The sequence below is a fragment of the Rhodnius prolixus genome, unplaced genomic scaffold (assembly GCF_049639745.1).
Source record: "Rhodnius prolixus isolate KJV_2025 unplaced genomic scaffold, Rpr scaffold_16, whole genome shotgun sequence".
Taxonomy (NCBI): domain Eukaryota; kingdom Metazoa; phylum Arthropoda; class Insecta; order Hemiptera; family Reduviidae; genus Rhodnius; species Rhodnius prolixus.
Genome location: NW_027411616.1, coordinates 2,873,495 through 2,892,415, shown reverse-complemented (window position 1 = coordinate 2,892,415; position 18,921 = coordinate 2,873,495). Strand labels below are relative to the sequence as shown.

Here is an 18,921-nt window from a genome sequence, read left to right as displayed (position 1 = left end):
ATAAACTCAGGTAATTTTTACGGTAAAGGGATATAAAATGGAGGAATTGTATAAAATCAAGGTAGTTGGAATTTCTATTGCAAACCTAATTTACCGACAGCCTAAGCCCAAAGTGAGGAAGTTTTTTCTTATTCGTTGTTTTTTTAAAAACCAACTTGTAAATCAATACTGATGTTCGTTGCAGGTTAAAACGTGATTCATGCTGATAAGTTATATTTAGATGAGACTGCCTATATTTAGTTCTTTTGATATTACTCATCCAACTAGTTTCCCCCCGATGTTTCAAATTAGATTGCACAATGCGCATTGTGTAAATCGCTTCAGCTTAGAGCTGATTGGGGCCTACATTCTTAACTCTTATAACGGCACCCTTTACAACAAGTTTACCCTCAATATTAAAAATTCCATTCCGAACTTTTGTTCGGTCTCCGACTTTGCCAAATTACGATTTTTAAGGGGTTACATACCCGCGGTTACAAATGGAATATTCTGCAAGAAAGCCACTCTGGTACTGAAGTACGGCATGACTCCCGTAATTGATGAAAAAGGGACCGCAGACTGCAGTCGGCTGACTGTATGTATTTATATTGGGATATGCAGTTAAATATAACAAACTGGTAGTTCCAAAATCACAAGTCCTTAATTTTAACTTTATATTGTTTACGGTAAATGACTTTCATAATTTACTTTTTCCATTAATACCAACTAATCGAAATGTGAAGCACAACGTTTCTAATTACTTCATCAGACCCTAAGTTTATTATTTTACAGAGCCACCATTCGAGCGATATCAGAAGTTGGGTGTTTGTAAATACGGTTAATCTAAGATTTAAATGAATTCTTTACCCAATTGTGGGGAATAGTTCTATAACTGGTAAAAATTGAAATGTTATACGTAATTCCAATAGGTAATGAGATATAAAAGGTTAAATTTTGGAGGTTTTGAATTCGTTCAAATTTCAAACCTTTATATCTCTCTTCGTATTGTTAAGATATAAATGAATACTTTATCGAATTGTAGAGAACAGTTAGCTCTATAAATAGCATAAGTTGCAATGTTCTATTTATAACAAATATTGGGATATAGAAGGTTAAATTTTGGAGGTTTTCTAATACGTTCAAATTTCAAACGTTTATGTTTCCTTTCGTATTTTACAGATTTCAATGAATTCTTTATCTAATTGTTGAGAAATTAATGGTAAACAAATTATTTTTGTAAAATTACTCAAATGAAATCAATGAAGTATTAATGAAATGATGTGTACCTTTTGCAGTTTAAACAACCCTTATACTTAACATTTTAAATTGTAAGTTTTTGTTAAGGATGAGATTATGTTTGGGATGTCTTAATAGCCCGCCAGTGGATATTTTATACGCAGAAACCTGTGAAATTCCATTAAGGCGCAGAATTCAGATAGTTTCCGATACGTTCTAAAGTTAATGAAATGGCAGACTATGTTCTCAAATTGGTAATTTAAATGAAAAAGTTCTGACTCGCGCCTTTTGGAAGAAAAAGATCTTCAGAACTCCATATGATCACCTCTTTAGCGATTTCAAACTTACCAAATCTGCACCTCTAAGAGTTTAGAAATTCTGGGTTTGAGGATTATATTGATCAGAATATTCACTGATGGCTCCATGTTGGACAGTAAAGTATGATGTGTGATATACGATCCCCAACTGAAATTCTGCTAAGTGGCTCAACTAAACCAGACTGCTTCAATTTATACTGCAGAAACTGTAGACAGCAGTGTGGCTCTTAAATATATATTTAGACTATCTAGTCGTCATAAATACGGAGCGGTGCGTCGTGAGCATTTCCCTCACACAAATTTAAATTTTCTTGTAATTCTGTTACAACTAAATATTTTTATTAAACAAACGTTTTCTCGCTGAACTTGAGTCTTTAGACTGAGGAAAGACAGAATGAGACGTGTCTGTTCATCTTTCGTCAGCTGCAGTTACTTATCCTTGATTAGTCTACACAGCGGGCTTTCCCTCGCAGAGACAATCTTCATGTTCCACATTTTCCTCAAAGGACAATCTCTACATTGCGATTTACTTCAAATTTAAATCACTATAGTTGGTACTTTCAGCACAAATAAAAAAGAGATGCCAGTATCATTTTTGAAAGCGAACAAGTGGGAGATGCGACTTTGGCTTTTTAAATGTCCTTCTTTACTAAGAACTCAAGAAGTGCAAAAACGTGTTGTAGCTATTAAAGTGTTACTATGACAACAAAATCGACGAGGAAAATGAGAATGTGTCCATCTAAATATGGTTGGAGTAGATATATTTTTTAAGGCATCAAAGATCCTCGTGTGCAAATACAAAAAAATAAATAAATAAAGGCTTAAAAATGAAAGGGAACGAGTAGGTGAGGGAAATGGTAACAAAGTGCGCAACAGTTCTTGCGCAGGTTGTGCATTCTTTTTTAAGGTGGAAGAGAAGGGATAGTACACTTCCCTCTAAACTAAAATTTCAGAATAATTTACGGCTCTGAGCACTGTATATGTATTATAAAATTGGGATAATACACGACACCTAATCGGTAGTTGGAAGTGAAGTCCGGCTGAAAAAATAGGCTTTACTTTTACTTTATTCTCAGTAGGATACTAAAATTCCGAATTCGAAGGATTTTGGTTTCGAAATTGCCTACAGATGGTTTCAAAACTTGCGCACATGTATTACGTGCATTAGATGAATTATTTTCTTTCTAGCAAAATTATTTTTAGGCCATTCTGTGGCGATTAGGTTAGGTTTCTTCCTGACGTGCCATTTCGGTGTTATGTAAAGTCTTATGATCTGCGCAGTGATAGTAATAAGTAAATATGCTTTAAACTATGGAGTTTGAATAAATTTGTAAGTTAATAAAAGCTCGAGAACTGGCGCAAAAGAAAGTTGTGTTCATAATAGATTAGTATGTTACAATGCTAGCAAATATGCCTTCATGACGTATCCAAATTCAGTGAGCCCAAAACATGAAGTTCGGTTGGGAAGGTGCCGAATGCAACAATTCCTTTTCACACGTTTAAGAGGATGCAAAAAATGTTAGTTTCTATATTTGATCGTAAAAAAGGTTTTTATTTGATATGAATCAAGTTTGAGAGAGGTTGATATTTACTGAGAGAAGGTTAATTGAATCAAGAAAATACGTGATGTGTAATGTTCATAGATGCTATCTGACACCAGGTTAATGCAATTACAGATATCAAAATGACGGCCAGCCGGGCATCGGACAATAGATTTTTGTTGAGTACTTGAATTACATTCCTCCAGGAGCGGTGTTATCAAACCCCTGATATTGGTGATATTCCTAAATCTAGATCTCTTTGAAAAGTTTCGGATAAAAGAGATAGGTGCGTATCAAATGAAAGGGACTCTGCTAGGGTTCGGAGGATACGGGAGGCCATTGGCAACAAGGTGCAGGTCTTTAGGAACCAAAATTTGAAGGTTTCAGCGTGAGATCAAAAGCAAGATAAGTATAAGAAACCCTGAAATGAGATGAGCAAAATACCCGTCCGGTGCATAAGATGGTCTGGCAATCAAAGGACATGAGATACCTGACGCAGAAGAAAGAGGACAGACATGTTACATCATGAATTAAATAGGGATTTGGTATGGCAGACGGGAAGTGGAATGCGTCAACCACATGAATCCAATTTCCGTGCTCTTATTTATTAACAGGCATCAGATTATATGGCCTCAGCATTATCGTGTGGAAATGAAACTGCGAACGGGAACTCAGTCTAATACTACCAATCTACTCACCCAATAATAACTAAGTTCAATATAACAGCAACTGTAAGCATTCTTTTAAATTCTCTCCTAGTGGTAGGTAAGTGCATTCCACCGTCCACACAATATCAAGTTATATGCTTATTCAAAATTCAAGTAAATCTCTAAACCGGGTGCAACTTTGCAGAATTCGCTTTTGAATGTTTTGGCATTTCCTGGAAACAGTTTAATTGATTATTTCTAGTTATTTAATCACACAAATATTTATCCTTTGCTTTCATTTGCTGATTGTGTACCTTTTGAGGTTCAAGTAACCATCACACCTTAATTTTCTAAACCGAAAGTTTTTGTTGATGGGATTGCATATGAGAATGCTTTGCGCATTTGATAAATGCTGACCAAAACCAAATGCGAAAACAATTGTTTCGGTAGTTCAAAAAGAATTCAATTGACTTTTACGCACTGATTTGTTGCTATGAATGAAACAACTTTGATCAAAACTCTCTCTACCGCGCACCAACTTTCTTAGGGAATTGGTAGAAGTCAGAGGGCAAATGTGGTGAATATGGTGTGCCAGCAATTGTCCTTCAAATCTTTCTGACGTTCCTAACGTTACTGCTATTGAGAATTTCAACCATTTTTCTGATTCTAAATCCAGCCAAAGGTTTATTTGAATTTAGTATTAGAGAAAGCAGCAGAGAGAATCGAGTGACAGTTAACATTACATAGTGTCGTCGGCGGAGTGGAGCACTATTTCTGACTACCTCATTACGTTAAGCAGGAAACCAATTGACTATGTGGATATGAAGGCCCAGTTCTCTCGTATCTACATACCTGTGGTTGGCCAGCAACAAGTCAACCACTTTCTTGCCCCTATCAACTGTATATTTATTTACTAATATCAACAGTCTAATATTAATAGGTATGGCTTAATAGATTGTTGTATTTTCATTTAGAATAGCTGGCAACAAGGTGCAGGTACTTTAGCAACCAAAATTTGAAGGTTTCAGCATGAAATCAAAAGCACCTCTTTGAATTTCTGTAAATCTTAAATGGACCACTACAATCAAACATTACTTTCGAAGATTTTCTGAAAAGAAGGAAATAGTCCCCTCCCTCCCAATTCCTCTTTAGAGTAGTGAGCGTGTTAAACCATTTCATCGTCATTTTAGTTATGCTTTTAGGAAAACGTCGACAGGTGAAACTACTTTTAATTTGGCGCGTGAGCTGTAATATGTCAAAATCGCGGCAATAATCTGCGAGCTGCTTTTGACGGTGTAAACCGCGGTATATTACTTGTAAAATTGGAAGCCATTGGTCTCAAGGGAATCCCAAAGGCTTTCAAAGTTACTTCCGTGGCCGAAAGTATACAGCACTCTTAATTTCTTTCTTGGCCAATTCTGATACTATCCCTGGAATGGACATTGAATCAGGTGTGCCTCAAGATTAAGTACTCGCATCTGGTTTTTTCTTAATATTTATTAATGAACTTCCGAGCAATTCTAAAAGTGGTAATGTGTTTCTGTATGCGAATGTAATCACGTCCAAGTGCAGGCCACACGAAGACGTCGTTGGCAAGGCAATAAAGAGGCGGAAAGGGGTGGATAAGTTCTAATCGGCGCTATAATCATGACAGCCATTGTTTCCTTAACTTTGCTAATGTCCGTAATAAATAAATTATGTGTTAATGGCCGCGGTCTTGAACACTTTTATTGTCGATTTAGTTATATCTGTTTATTTTTATTTTTTACTTTAATTTTTCTAATTGTATTTAACAAAACCTATTTCTGCAGACTAATGGAAATAAATAATGATAATAATTAAATATGTAAAATTTAGATGGTTGTGAGTTGTAGCCAGGGAAGTGACCTCCGCAGATTTTGATAAAGTAGTATTGGAAAGGCCGCTTTGGTTTAAAACACCTCAAATGAAGAAGTGCTATCGCACAAATGAATTTGCTCCTGCCTTTCAAAGATATATTCTGCGCTGTGCAACCATTGCTGTATTCAGGCCAGCATATACACTGTCTAACTAGATAGCCAGCAATAACTGCCTTTGCTTTCTAAAACTACTTTGTCTTTACACTTTTTTCCAGTTTATTTCACTCTCTTTTAGGTTCGAAGGAATGCTTTGTGGGTTTTGGCATGGTACTTTTCGAAACTTCCCTGATTAAAATGTTTACATTAATCTATTTAAGCATAGTTGCAAAATTATTTTTCTATTTTTTGTTAAGAATGCGTCCTTGGTGCTTTCATTTGTTCAGAACCTTAGCGATACGTCAGGGTAGCAGTTTCAGACGATTTTCGTGTAAGAGTTCAAACCAGGACAAAGCGCTGAGTTGATTTAAAAACTAATGCTGTTCGGGGCAGCATTTTAACTAGGGTTGGTTAAAGCACTGAGCAACATTCGTTATTCTCGAGATTCTCTCAATGACGGTAGCTCAGAATGGCCAGACTTATGCAAATCGAAGATGATGCTTTAGGGACCATCTCAAACTACTTTAGTTGAGTTATACGATTTCTATATATATATTAAATTTATAAGAAAAGAACCCTGCTATTTATAAGTTTCATTCTGCCTTCCTTAAGGATCAGATTGTTGTAGGCTTTCGGTTAATGTGAGTGTGTGGGGTGATGAGCTCGACCTGTGGGTTCGCTAACCCAGCAGACGCACTTCCTCAACCACCTCTGCAGGCCCAGCGTATGGTAGTGGCGTCAGTGTAAGAGATGTTAGTGTTGTTAAGCTGGGTTACCCGCATGGGTAATAAGATCCATGAAGAAGAAAGTGTCCTGCCAGCTTAGAATGTTTACTTACTGAATTAAAATATTTTCTGCATATATTATGATATGTTTCAGGCGGATGCAAAAATGGTATTCGATGTGATACAGAGAATGGAAGATACAGAAGCGTTTTCGGAAGAACTTCTAGCGGCAATGAAGAGACTGTGGCAGGACGCCGGAGTATTGGAATGTTTCGGACGATCAAATGAATACCAGCTCAATGATTCTGCCAAATAGTAAGTCAAAGTATTATTCCTTTACTAAAAGCTCACCCTAGAAATTTCTTTTGCAAATTTTCAATTGAAGCCGCGCTTTTAGGTAAGTCATTTGTCATCTCTTAGTCTTTTACCAAACCACGAAAGGCTGGACTCCTACTAAACATCATGTTACTGATTCTCCTAACACCCCGATGAAGGTATGCCAAAGCTATTTTAAGCATGTTTTAAGCATGCTCATAGGCAACTACTTACCATAACTTAACGACTTCCTCTAAATTTTATCGTACATTAATTATCCCTTAAAAACTGAATCGTGCGATCCATGTTGCCTAGTTCATTTTTAAGGCTTTCAGCTAACGAACTAGGCAGAAAACTAGTCCACAGCAATCACGTTGGGAAATTCTCTGGGCAAATCGAGGTCTGTCTCAAAATATCTCGAAATGATTCTTTACAACCGGCTTTATGGCTCATCCATTTTACAGGCGCCATCAATTCTATCTAATTAGTTAATCTAATAATTGTATTAATTATATTCAAATAACAAAGCACAATAAAGAGTGGAGAAGCCATTTATTGGGTGCATTTAATATAGATATACATCAAGTGCTGATTGAACGCTATCCCTGTCACTAGCTTTGCACATCTCCGTGCACTGCTGGGCATTCTGGTACGCTGATCTCCCAGAGTGTTCAAGTCGTTTTGTGGTAACGACAGCGGATTTCATTCTTCATGAATGGGATTTTCAGGGCGTTGAGGATTTCTTCATTTCAAGTTGCCCGAAGATCTTTCCCTAGATGCAGCATCTTTATCACTCTTAATTTGATCTAAAAAATGTATAATAATTTAAATGCTCTTTTACTGCCCAGTATCGAGTCAGAAAATTTGTTCGTCAATTTGGTCAACCTTTCCTGTTGCATTAGTGCTAATGTTTTCTTGCGCAATACGGCCAGTTGGAAAAATGAAATTAGTTCTTACTTTAGCTTTAATTGATGTCGAAAATTTAATGGATCTTGAATACAATCTCCGTTTTTTCCTCATTAAAAAAATTGCGTAAGGTCTAGCCGTAATCTCTGTTAGGGGAAGCTTCATTTAAGGAAATTTATTCGTCAGTCACAAGTACAGATTCGCATGTAAAAATTCTTGTATTTCTGTGAAGAAAATATAGATATACTTTAGTTTCCTCTGTTAAATCAAATTTTTTTAGAGAGGTCCCCTGCAGTGAGACACCTCATAGCTAGTTGTCATGACCTGTATTGCCATCTGTACGAACATGATGCATATTAATCCGATTTTATATCAGAAGTGTTCCTGATACAAAATTGAAGAATCACCCCCCAGCTATAGTAGCCTACCCAGCCAAAATAACCATGTTACTTTGAAACTTCGATTCGTCTGCTTACACTGACTTCTGTAAGTGCACAGACTTTTTTAATTATTATTTCCGGCAATTTGATTTTAAAGATTAAATAATCTGTGTCCTACGATTTAAAAAAAAAGTTATTTCAAAATGTTATAATGAAATCGAACATTTTGTTGTTCAGTTGTACAAAATCAATCAGTTTGTGGTCTGCTTGAATTTGAATCCAAGTTATTTTTATTGTTGATCATTTTGCTTTGACAAGTAACAAAACCTCATTTTCCAGTGAAGAATACGTTTTGATTGCATTGCTTAAATTTAGGCTGTGCGATTGCAGTTGTTAGTGTTTATTTAGGCTGTGAGAGTGCAGTTGTTAGTGTTTATTTAGGCTGCAATTCCCGCTAAAGTTCTCCGCGTAGGCGTGCATGTAATTTTGTCAAATTATAAGATAAAGTTTAATTATTTTGCGCTTGATCGCACATATTTTACTACCCAAAATTAGCGCACCGCCTCATTACTCAAACAATATAATTCTTGCCATCAAAGGTGATAGAGAGAGCACCTAGAATTCATCGCTCACTCGTAAACACAAGAGGAAATCTAAATCTACTACTAAAGTTGAGCTTGCAGATCGCCGTGAGAGTGAACAAAATGTCCCAAAAACGATAAATCGACCCGACTCTGCAGCTTAACGATTGAAATTCTTCAAGCCGGAGGAACTTTACGCAATAAAATTTTTCAATTTTTTGATGTTTCTTTCAAAATAGCGAAAATACTACGATGCTGCAGTGAACAATGTAAAACTAGCTAGAGAATTAGTGAGTCGATTTAAATGACCCTTTGCCGTAAAGGCTAATCTATTTCGCATCATAGCTGCGCATTCCCCCTAAGGTTATTCGACCATAGTAAAACCAACTTATTAGAACATCTTCTTCTTTGATTCATGCGCAACAACTTACCTTCAGCAGCTGAACACTGTTTTTTCAGTATAAATTAAATTAGAATTTGTCATGAAAAGTATAGGTCTAAATTCTTTCAGAGTCTAAATACTCATGAAATATCGCGTTTGTAAATATTATGCGCAGGTGACTCTAAAGTGCATGGAATTGTAGAGTGGGTTGCAACGGAACCACCCACATATTGTTCCGTATGTCTTCACGTATGACTTCAATGTATTAGTTGAGAATGAACCGAACCTTCAGTAAAATTCTGTGGAAGGGTAGAAAGAGAAAGTGATAGGAGTTAACTGGTATTGTAAGCAGTGTTGCCTCTGTGGAAGGGTAGAAAGAGAAAGTGATAGGAGTTAACTGGTATTGTAAGCAGTGTTGCCTCTGTGGAAGGGTAGAAAGAGAAAGTGATAGGAGTTAACTGGTATTGTAAGCAGTGTTCCCTCTGTGGAAGGGTAGAAAGAGAAAGTGATAGGAGTTAACTGTTATTGTAAGCAGTGTTCCCTCTGTGGAAGGGTAGAAAGAGAAAGTGATAGGAGTTAACTGGTATTGTAAGCAGTGTTCCCTCTGTGGAAGAGTAGAAAGAGAAAGTGATAGGAGTTAACTGGTATTGTAAGCAGTGTTCCCTCTGTGGAAGGGTAGAAAGAGAAAGTGATAGGAGTTAACTGGTATTGTAAGCAGTGTTCCCTCTGTGGAAGGGTAGAAAGAGAAAGTGATAGGAGTTAACTGGTATTGTAAGCAGTGTTGCCTCTGTGGAAGGGTAGAAAGAGAAAGTGATAGGAGTTAACTGGTATTGTAAGCAGTGTTGCCTCTGTGGAAGGGTAGAAAGAGAAAGTGATAGGAGTTAACTGGTATTGTAAGCAGTGTTGCCTCTGTGGAAGGGTAGAAAGAGAAAGTGATAGGAGTTAACTGGTATTGTAAGCAGTGTTGCCTCTGTGGAAGGGTAGAAAGAGAAAGTGATAGGAGTTAACTGGTATTGTAAGCAGTGTTGCCTCTGTGGAAGGGTAGAAAGAGAAAGTGATAGGAGTTAACTGGTATTGTGAGCAGTGTTGCCTCTAACTTTTTGTGACCTGTGAGCGCACTTTTTAAGTGTGTGCAGTTTTTCCCAAAATAAACAAATTTTGTGCGGCAATTTATAAAAGCGCATATAATAAAAAAAAAGAACGGTATTAATATTCGGCCAAATTTTGTACCTATTTATACGCATTGACTCGGTCTTACAGCATACCACTTGTACTATCGTACATACAACGGAACACAATGAAAAAACTACCCTAAAATCAAGTCAAATCATTAGATCGTGAAGACTGAATTTAGCTGATTACTGTGGCTTCCCTTTTCCATTCAAATGGAAAATATCAAAATTTAAATAGGATGAAAAAATAATTGCAATTTCAGTCGTGATACATTTATTCTGCCGAGCTTTCGACTTAGGGACTAGGTCATCGTCAGGGCTAGTTTACAAAGTAATATTTTTACATTGTAGGGTTGGTATGTCTTCTGTCTTGTCTGTTCATAGACTCTCATCAGCATATCTATATGTTCCTGCAATCGGTTTCTTTGTTTCGTTTTAATCAACAAATTTTTGTGCGCGCGCACACGCGCACAGCTTAGAGGGAACACTGATTGTAAGTGGTTACAAGAAGTTGGCGGGATTAGTAGGTTGGACAGATTGGCAGGCGCCACCGTTTAGGTCAAACAGACGACTCTCATTTTACAACTTGCATGGAATCAGCGCCCTCTGAACTGACTGGGAGCGCGGGTATGCTGTGCGCTTGCGTGTTAATATTGATTCAGAAAGCAAGAATAACAACTCCCCTCAGCCAGTAGTAACAAGGAGTACACACAACTTGTCATTCGGTCGTTACGTGGTTCACGTCTGACCACCTCCGCCGTTGCATACACACCAAACAGTTGCATATCGAACACGTGCACGTATCAGTCATTGCGCTAAACGGAAACATTTTCACTTTCAAACAGTATTTTCCTTTTAGTGAGAGTTGTATTTTTATAAATTTCCAATGTAAACTCAAATATGGGAAATTCAAATTTCATACTTCCTTTAAGAAGCGAGAGACAATAGCGTTCTGAACCAAGTTGACCAACCAGAAACATCAGGGCAATGAATCCATCCGTACACTGCTAATATTGTTTAGCGCTATGGCTGCAGAAAAGAATTTCATTTTCGCCCATCTTCGGCTTCTCCGCACATTTTCACTTACCTCCTTTACATCATTCAACCACCTCACTTTTCCTTCCAGTCTTTTTCCGCCATCATCCTTTTGGGTACTGCAGATTTCCTTCTTTTCATTATTTTAAGTATTAGGTTTATTGTCAGAAAATAAAGAAGACATTAGTGCCCTCTAATCTAAGCAATATATACAAAATAAACTGATTTTTAACTGATTCATTTAGTTTTGGTGCTGGTGTGTAGCTCTGACAGTTTCTGCAATTGACTACCTTCATCGCTATCGCTTTACGTAACATCGCGAACTCCGTTCTTCTCTCTCACTTTAATCAATGTTAAAATTTCACTCATTGAAAAATTATTTGTTTTTGCATAAAGCTCACTCAGCCTGTTTTATTAGTTGTGAACAAATGGCCTAGACCAAAAAATGCTTTCTTCCTTAGCCAATGTCCAGAGAAAGAAAATAATGAGGTAAATAAAAAATAGTGTATCTTAAATTGGAAAAAATATGTCTCACTTGAAACGTAAAGGAAATACTTGAAAACGACTTAAATACATGTTGAGGCAAAATATGCTCATCTACATAAACAATCTCTTTGTCAAATATCAGATTTCTCTTTTCTGCAGTAGCCACACAGACACAAAGAAAGTGGAAATGTTTCTTATACTCCACTACTAAAGAAACTAACATAATTCAGGAAAAATATTATAAACATGGCCGTTTACAATAAAAATTTTGTATCGAAGGTCCTAATGAAAACAGCGTGAACCCAAAGTGACTGGTGAAGGTCTTTAATAGGGTTTAGTACAAAAAATATTTCTTCTCTGGGTTTCAGTCATGACGTGATTAGTTTTAACAACTAGCTTTTTGAACTTGAATGTCTTATGTTTTCTCTTATCGATTTGGAAAATTACAATTTGATGGATGTGTGTATATCAGAGAAGCAACGTTCAAGTTTATTTGATATATAGTGTGCATGTACCTTCGGTGAAAAGCAGCGCTCCAATGTAGGAGAGATAAAACTCTTCAGTGCAAAGGTTCTTATGAACGGCTAATAAAAACATATTTACAAGAAGAAAAAAATAATGATTTTCAAAATAAGTTTTTAAAAATAATGCAAACAATAACATACCTAAACGAAATTATTTTTTGTTTTTTCGCGAAATCAGACTTTAGTGCAATTTTAGTAGAATAGGTGGAAGCTGTAAGTTTGAGTTCATCCTCTGAATAATTTAAATTTCTCTCATTACAAATGTAGCAAAATATTTCCTACTTCGACAGTCCATTACGCTTTATCAAGAACTAAGGCATTTAAAATGACTGAATTATGTAGTATTCTTTGATAGTTACATTTTTAACCAGATAATATTCTTCTGAATATTATACAGTAAATAAACTAATTGTCAATTATGAAGTAATATAATAATTGTATATTTATTAATTGATTTCTTCCTCGATCTTCTCCCCACAGTGTAACATAATGTAAAACAGATAAAGATATGCATATTTTTTCTATAATCTAGAGAAAATAAATCAACGTTAGGAGAGAAAATCTGTGTAAGTTTGTAGGCTCTAATTTTAGAGATGTTTACAATTTATTTATAAATTAATTGCCGTTTCCAAATCTGTTTTCGTTAGTGTCTAAAATACTGAGAGATTTTTTACAGTGTTAAAATTTTCCTGTTGACAACAAGACGGCTGGCCTATTTATGAATTCACAATTTAACTTCTAGTTTAAAAAAAAAACAAAAGTAAAGAATGCAAAAATAAGATAAAAATAATTGTGCCAAAGAGTTTTTCCAGTAAAATGACGCATTATCAAAATATTTGCCAAATGAAGGTTAGTAGAAGCTTGATGTGCAATTTGTAATTAGGCACGTTTCCATTGTTTGCTGGTATTACTAGATTATTGACATTGCTGTATTGTTTACGAGTATCTGCTGTGGTGGCTTGATCCGAAGCGGCCCACATTGTCTTTCCTAAAAAATCGTGACTCTGCTTTATCGTCATGACTAGTTAGAAAAAAAAAATCGGTAAAATGTATGTTGGTATGTGCATTTTTTAATTTATTTAAAAGATTATTTACGTCAGAATAATTATGTTTTCATTTCCATTTTTATAAAATTGATTGCATGAATAATTTAATATCTGCTACTACAATCAATCTAAGTTAAATGGTGTGCTACTTGAACAAATATTTGTAGATGAAAATGGCCAGGTCTGTGACATCTAATAAATTCTAAAAAATATTAGGCGTTTAGGCGATACGTTGTTTGTAAAAAAAGATAGCAATAAGTACAACGATTTTTGAAAATGCCGTTTTTCCCATTTTTGGCATCGTTTTCCTCGAAATTTATTAAATCCACATGTTGAAAAAGATTATTCCTATATTTTTAAGAAAATTTGGGAATTTTATCTTTTATAGAAAAAGAGGGAAAATTGTCAAAATTAGGTGTTTTTCGAAATCGCGCTTTTTCGTACAGTTTTTGACGATCAATCCTTATACAATTGCCCTACCGGACAGCTTTAATATATTGATCGTATATTATTCTGTGGCTTGGTGCAAGAAGTGCCAATGTCAAAAAAAGGATTACGAGTGTACGTCCTCTTTGGTTTACCTGGGAGGGGGGGGGGAAATATTGATGCTAAATTTTGACATTGGCACTAGGAAGTTTTAGTAACTCAGTTACTACTTTGAAATTGATTTCGGCACTCCTTGCAAGAAAAATTTGGATGGTTAATATATCAAAACAGATTTTTTACTTATTTTTACCAAAATCTGACATTGGCACTTCTTGCGCCAAGCCACAAATATATTAGCCGGGTTGCCTTTTCCTGAGCATAGTAGGTTATTATTAAGTCTTTACATTTATCCATAGTTATTCCTTCATCCCCAATTGCAATGTAGTATTCTTTTATACGAATACTAGATTGTTCAAATTTGTCCATTTAGGGCTGTAATAGCCTAGAAGACGTTTTGGAGACTTCTCCCCTAACTGTATTAAGAAAATGACTATGAGGCTAAATCTACTGAGCCCTAAAAGATCTAGTACGGCTCCCTTCACTTCTTAGTGTATGAAATGTGAGCTCGCGTTGGCCCGCGGGTCCCTAAATCCAAATAGTTGCACACATTACTAACTTTTCAGGTGCTATATGGTTTTTAATACCAGATCGCCAAGATAGCTGAATTGGCTTGACCGAAACACTCTCACCCGAAACAGGTCATTGACCAAAAAAATAAGGAATCCTAACCAATGCGACTCAAATCCAAATACGGTTTCCACTGCCGACAACTCTGGCATTCGCTACGTAATACGCTACTACTACTATGCTGGGGAAACAGTAACTCCTCAGGATATTGAAGGTTGTATCAGCTGAAGAAATCATTAGAACTAAAGGAAGCTAATTGAAATCAAATTTTATTCCAATTATCATCTGCAATATCACAGCTGTAGTAAAGGTACACACTTGTGTCTCAATTAAGCGGTCTATCCCTTTATTAGAGAAGCGAATTTCATTACTAAATAAAGACACTTCTGCAAACGCTAATAAATTTAATACTTTAAAAATCGTTCCAAATTATGTTCTTTAGAAGAGTCATTCAATGAATTCCAACCCTGTTGCCTCCTTTAGTTCGGAGTGTCTGGACTACTCCCCAAGCATCCTTCAGGTTGGGCTATAAGAAGATTTATCCAATTCACGGTGGACTCAGGAGACGTACCCTTTAAAGCGCACCCAAAGTCACCTGTTCCAACCAATTTTTTTTTCTGAAAATGTCAGGCTAGTGACCATTGGGACATTGGTCCGGGCCAATGGGCCTCCAGGGCGCAGAAACAGCTGTTATAGTTGTATAACGATCTTGATCATTTTTAAAGGTTCTTCTTTCCGTCGTAAAAAAAAAGAACGTAATGAACCTACTTAATCATTTTGTATGCTGAATGCGGAAACTAAACACAAAAATGAAGCCTTGAAACTACTTAAATCGAAAAAAGTGGTATTTAAAGAGTTCTAGTTTTTTACTAATTTAACCGTAGAAATAAAATTTCCTGGAATATGAGCTCCAGTTTCATAATTTAGTCGAAAGAAAACGATGGAAAAATTGTATTGAACTAATTTAAACTGTACATAAGGGGATGACTGGATTAAGGAATTGAGAAGAAAATGCTTTCATCATTGTTCTCTAATGAGAGATTAACCGTCACGCATGTTTATGCGTCATACTCATAAATGTTCGTTTTTTTGAAATCCGATCGCAAAAAAAATGGAAAAACTACATACAGTGACTCCCATTAATATTGGGACAGTACATACAGAAGTTCAAAATTGACGAAGATTAAAAGTGGCACCCATTTATTCAAATTTTTATAAATTCATTTCATTTTATAATTACTATTAATTAAATAAAAACTATTTAAATAAGTACATAAAAATGTTTTGGTAGATTAAAAAAAATAAATATAATAATAAGAGCAAATTCTACCTCTCATAAATATTGGGACACTATTATAATTTATAGTTTGTCCAAGGTTTTGCCCGAATATTTATACAATTTGTAAATATATACCTTAAGCATATATTCAATATGAAATTAATAATTAAATTAGTTTATATAAATCAAGCCAGGTGTAACATGTCGCGCAAAAATACAAATACAACGATTGAACAAAGAAAAATTGTAATTTCTTTGCACAAAGACAATAAAAAGTGTTAGAGAGGCAGAAAAACTGATCGGACCTAAAACATCTACTGCGTGGAACATCATTCAGCGTTACCAAAAAGAAAAAGAATTGTTTCAATCCCACAAAAAGGCCGTCCTCAACTGCTCTCTGAGAGAGAGCAGCAGAGAGCAGCGTTATATATTAAAAGAATTAAAAAAGATCACCGACTTAGTGCTCCAAAACTTCTATGTGAAATTTTTGACATGTTCAGAGAGCAAAAAAGGAGCAGAAACAGTTCGGAGAGTGCTAAGAAAACTCGACTATCATGGTAGAGTAGCCTGGAAGAATCCTTTTGTCAGTAAGATAAATCGTGTTAAGAGAGTGAAATTTGCCGAAAAATATTTCAATGTAAATAGTGACTTTTGGAATGATATACTCTAGCGATGAATCAAAATTTAATGTTTTTCAGTGAGATGGAAGGGTTATGGTCTGGAGGAAAGCGAATGCTGTACTCGAAAAGAAGAATTTACTGCCAACATTAAAGGGTTTTAAAGCTGCACCTCCGGGTGGAGGTGGGTCAGTTCTGGTTTGGGGCTGGATGTCCGCATCAGGATTTGGAGAATTAGTGTTTATTGATGGAATGATGCACAAAATGGTTTATAGTAATATATTAAAATATAATTTGAAAAAAGTGCCCAAACATTTGGTATTTTAGGGTCTTCTAAATTCTACTAAGATAACGACCCCAAACCTACGGCTTGGGTGATACGCCAGTGACTGTTATATAATTGCCCAAAAGTATTCCAAACCTCTCCGCAGTCTCCAGGTCTTAATCCCATTGAAGATTTATGGCAATATTTAGCTAGTGCTGTAAGTAAACGAGTAATATCTAACAAAAATGAATTAAAACGATGTTTCCTGGAAGAATAGGAAAAAAACACCACCTGAATTAACCAAAAACTTGTTTCACCTATGCCTGATCGTTTGAGGGCTATTGTAAGTCAAAAAGCAATTATTAAATTATTACCAACCAATTATTAAATAGTAGGAGATTTTAAATATTGAACATTTAAACTCTAGCACTTCTGGTGTCACAATATTTTTGAGAGCCTTATTTCACACTTTTTCAAAAAGTGCTACCTAACAGTTTGGAATTTCATCGATTTATACTTATATATAATTTCTACAGATGTTGCTAATGTAATTTAAAAAAAAAAAAAATCCCAAACTTTTGTATGTTGTTTTCATTTTCCTTTTAAATCATTTTGTAATAGGTGTCCCAATATTAATGGGAGTCACTGTATACAGTAAATTGGCAGTTCATTTTGGCTGATTTCGTCCAAAAACTTATTTTCTGGTCCGATAGTGACTTCTTAACCAAGTTTGAAAATTGAATTTCTTGTGATTTGTCGTGCTGACCCCACTCACAAAACACACTTTTTTAGACTCGGGAGGCTTCGGAGGTTTCCGGAGAAAAAAAAAATTGAATGTGTGATACAGTTGCAATACTTTATCTAAGCTATTTAGGAAGCAGTAAAAAAATACCTCACTGTCATTTGTTGTGTCTCTGCTAAGTGCGAATATACAATGGGTTTAAAGAGAATCCAATCATTTATTGAATTAAGGACAAATAAATGATTTAAATATTCTAAAGTTAACGATGATTAATTGTATTAATTAACTGTAACATTAAGTGGATTCGAAGTTTGACTGCAAATAAATTTCACGCGTGTATTTAATAAAGAGCGTATGAAGGACAACTAAACAAGGACTTGACCGTGGCAACGACTCACCCGTGTCAGATTACGTTCCACGGCGACACTGCGTTCGCTCGCTCGTGGCAATACTGCTCCATCTAAAGGTAATTCTTAAACTCCATCTAAACATATCTTTTTATATCCGTAGGTAGCAATATATTTTTGTACATATAATATGTTATATTTAAAATGAACAAATGTCGAATTTATGAAATGATATCTAAGAGCTGTTAGCCTTCGAGCGTAAAATCCTTCTCAGGATATTCGGTCCAATAAAAGAAAGTGTAATCGGCAATGGCGTACAAATTAGGAAGTGATAGAACCGTTTTAAAAATGAGACGTACGCAATTAGAGTGAACATTTAAAGAAAACTGTTGGTTTGTCCAAACTCAAAAATACTTTGAAGAAAATACTTTTTCCGGTTGGCTGATTGTTGGCGATTGCCGACGTTGCATGCAGGTTGTACTCAAACAACATCAACAATCAATAACTCAAGGAACATCAGCAATGGCAATGAACGTCGGTGATAAAGTTGACATTGTTATGTACTGGGCGGCAAGTTTCGGACGGTTGGAGCCATCAGAGTTCATGGGAAGGGGTAGGTGCTAACTGTCAATGTTTCGCGGATAAGGGCAAGATTGCGTCTTCTTTAATTCTAAACCAAAAGAATTGAATGTGACTGTTCTTCATGTTTCAGTTTTGCCTTTGACTTTTGTTCTGAATTTGGTATATTAAGAGTATTAATTGCGGTCCAGAAAAATTTATTTTATGAGGACTAAGGGAATTGTGTAGTCCTGGAACGAACCTTCCTGTAAGGAAGCTTAAGATCAGTCTCAAGTTGGTAATCAGCTTGTTTATAAATGATTGTCAGTTGGATGATGAGTTCGCTGCCATAATTTGGAATACCAATCTCGTGTTTGCCGCTTTTATGACAAGTATGTGGGAATAGAGAGTGGTATTCTCTATATGTATCCATATACCCTTAGGCGCTTAGATCGGATAATAGTTTATCGGATTGAAAATTCCAAATTGTCTTTGGTATAGGTGAAATCTGATAAGTCCTATACTTCCCTAGCTCCTGTAAAGAGACTGCCTCTTAAGATGATGCAAAAAGCCGAACTATTGCTTCTAAGTTATAATTTAAGTAAAGCTAAGACCGCGACTTAAGTTAAAACATTAATTTTCGTAGAATTTTCCCAACTGTGAGTACAGTGTCAATCGAGGCCCAAAAATAAGAGAGAATTTTCCGACTAAGGAATTCAATCATTTATTCACAT

At 35.6% G+C, this 18,921-nt stretch overlaps 1 protein-coding gene across 1 annotated transcript in view; it reads left to right on the top strand.

Moving 5' to 3' along the window:
- Positions 1–18,921, top strand: part of Galphao (G protein alpha o subunit) — an 88,431-nt gene that overhangs the window by 59,559 nt on the left and 9,951 nt on the right. Inside the window, exon 4 of the mRNA XM_074134612.1 lies at positions 6,594–6,754. Within this exon, the coding sequence (XP_073990713.1) occupies positions 6,594–6,754 (161 nt within the window). The remainder of the gene's footprint in view (positions 1–6,593; positions 6,755–18,921) is intronic.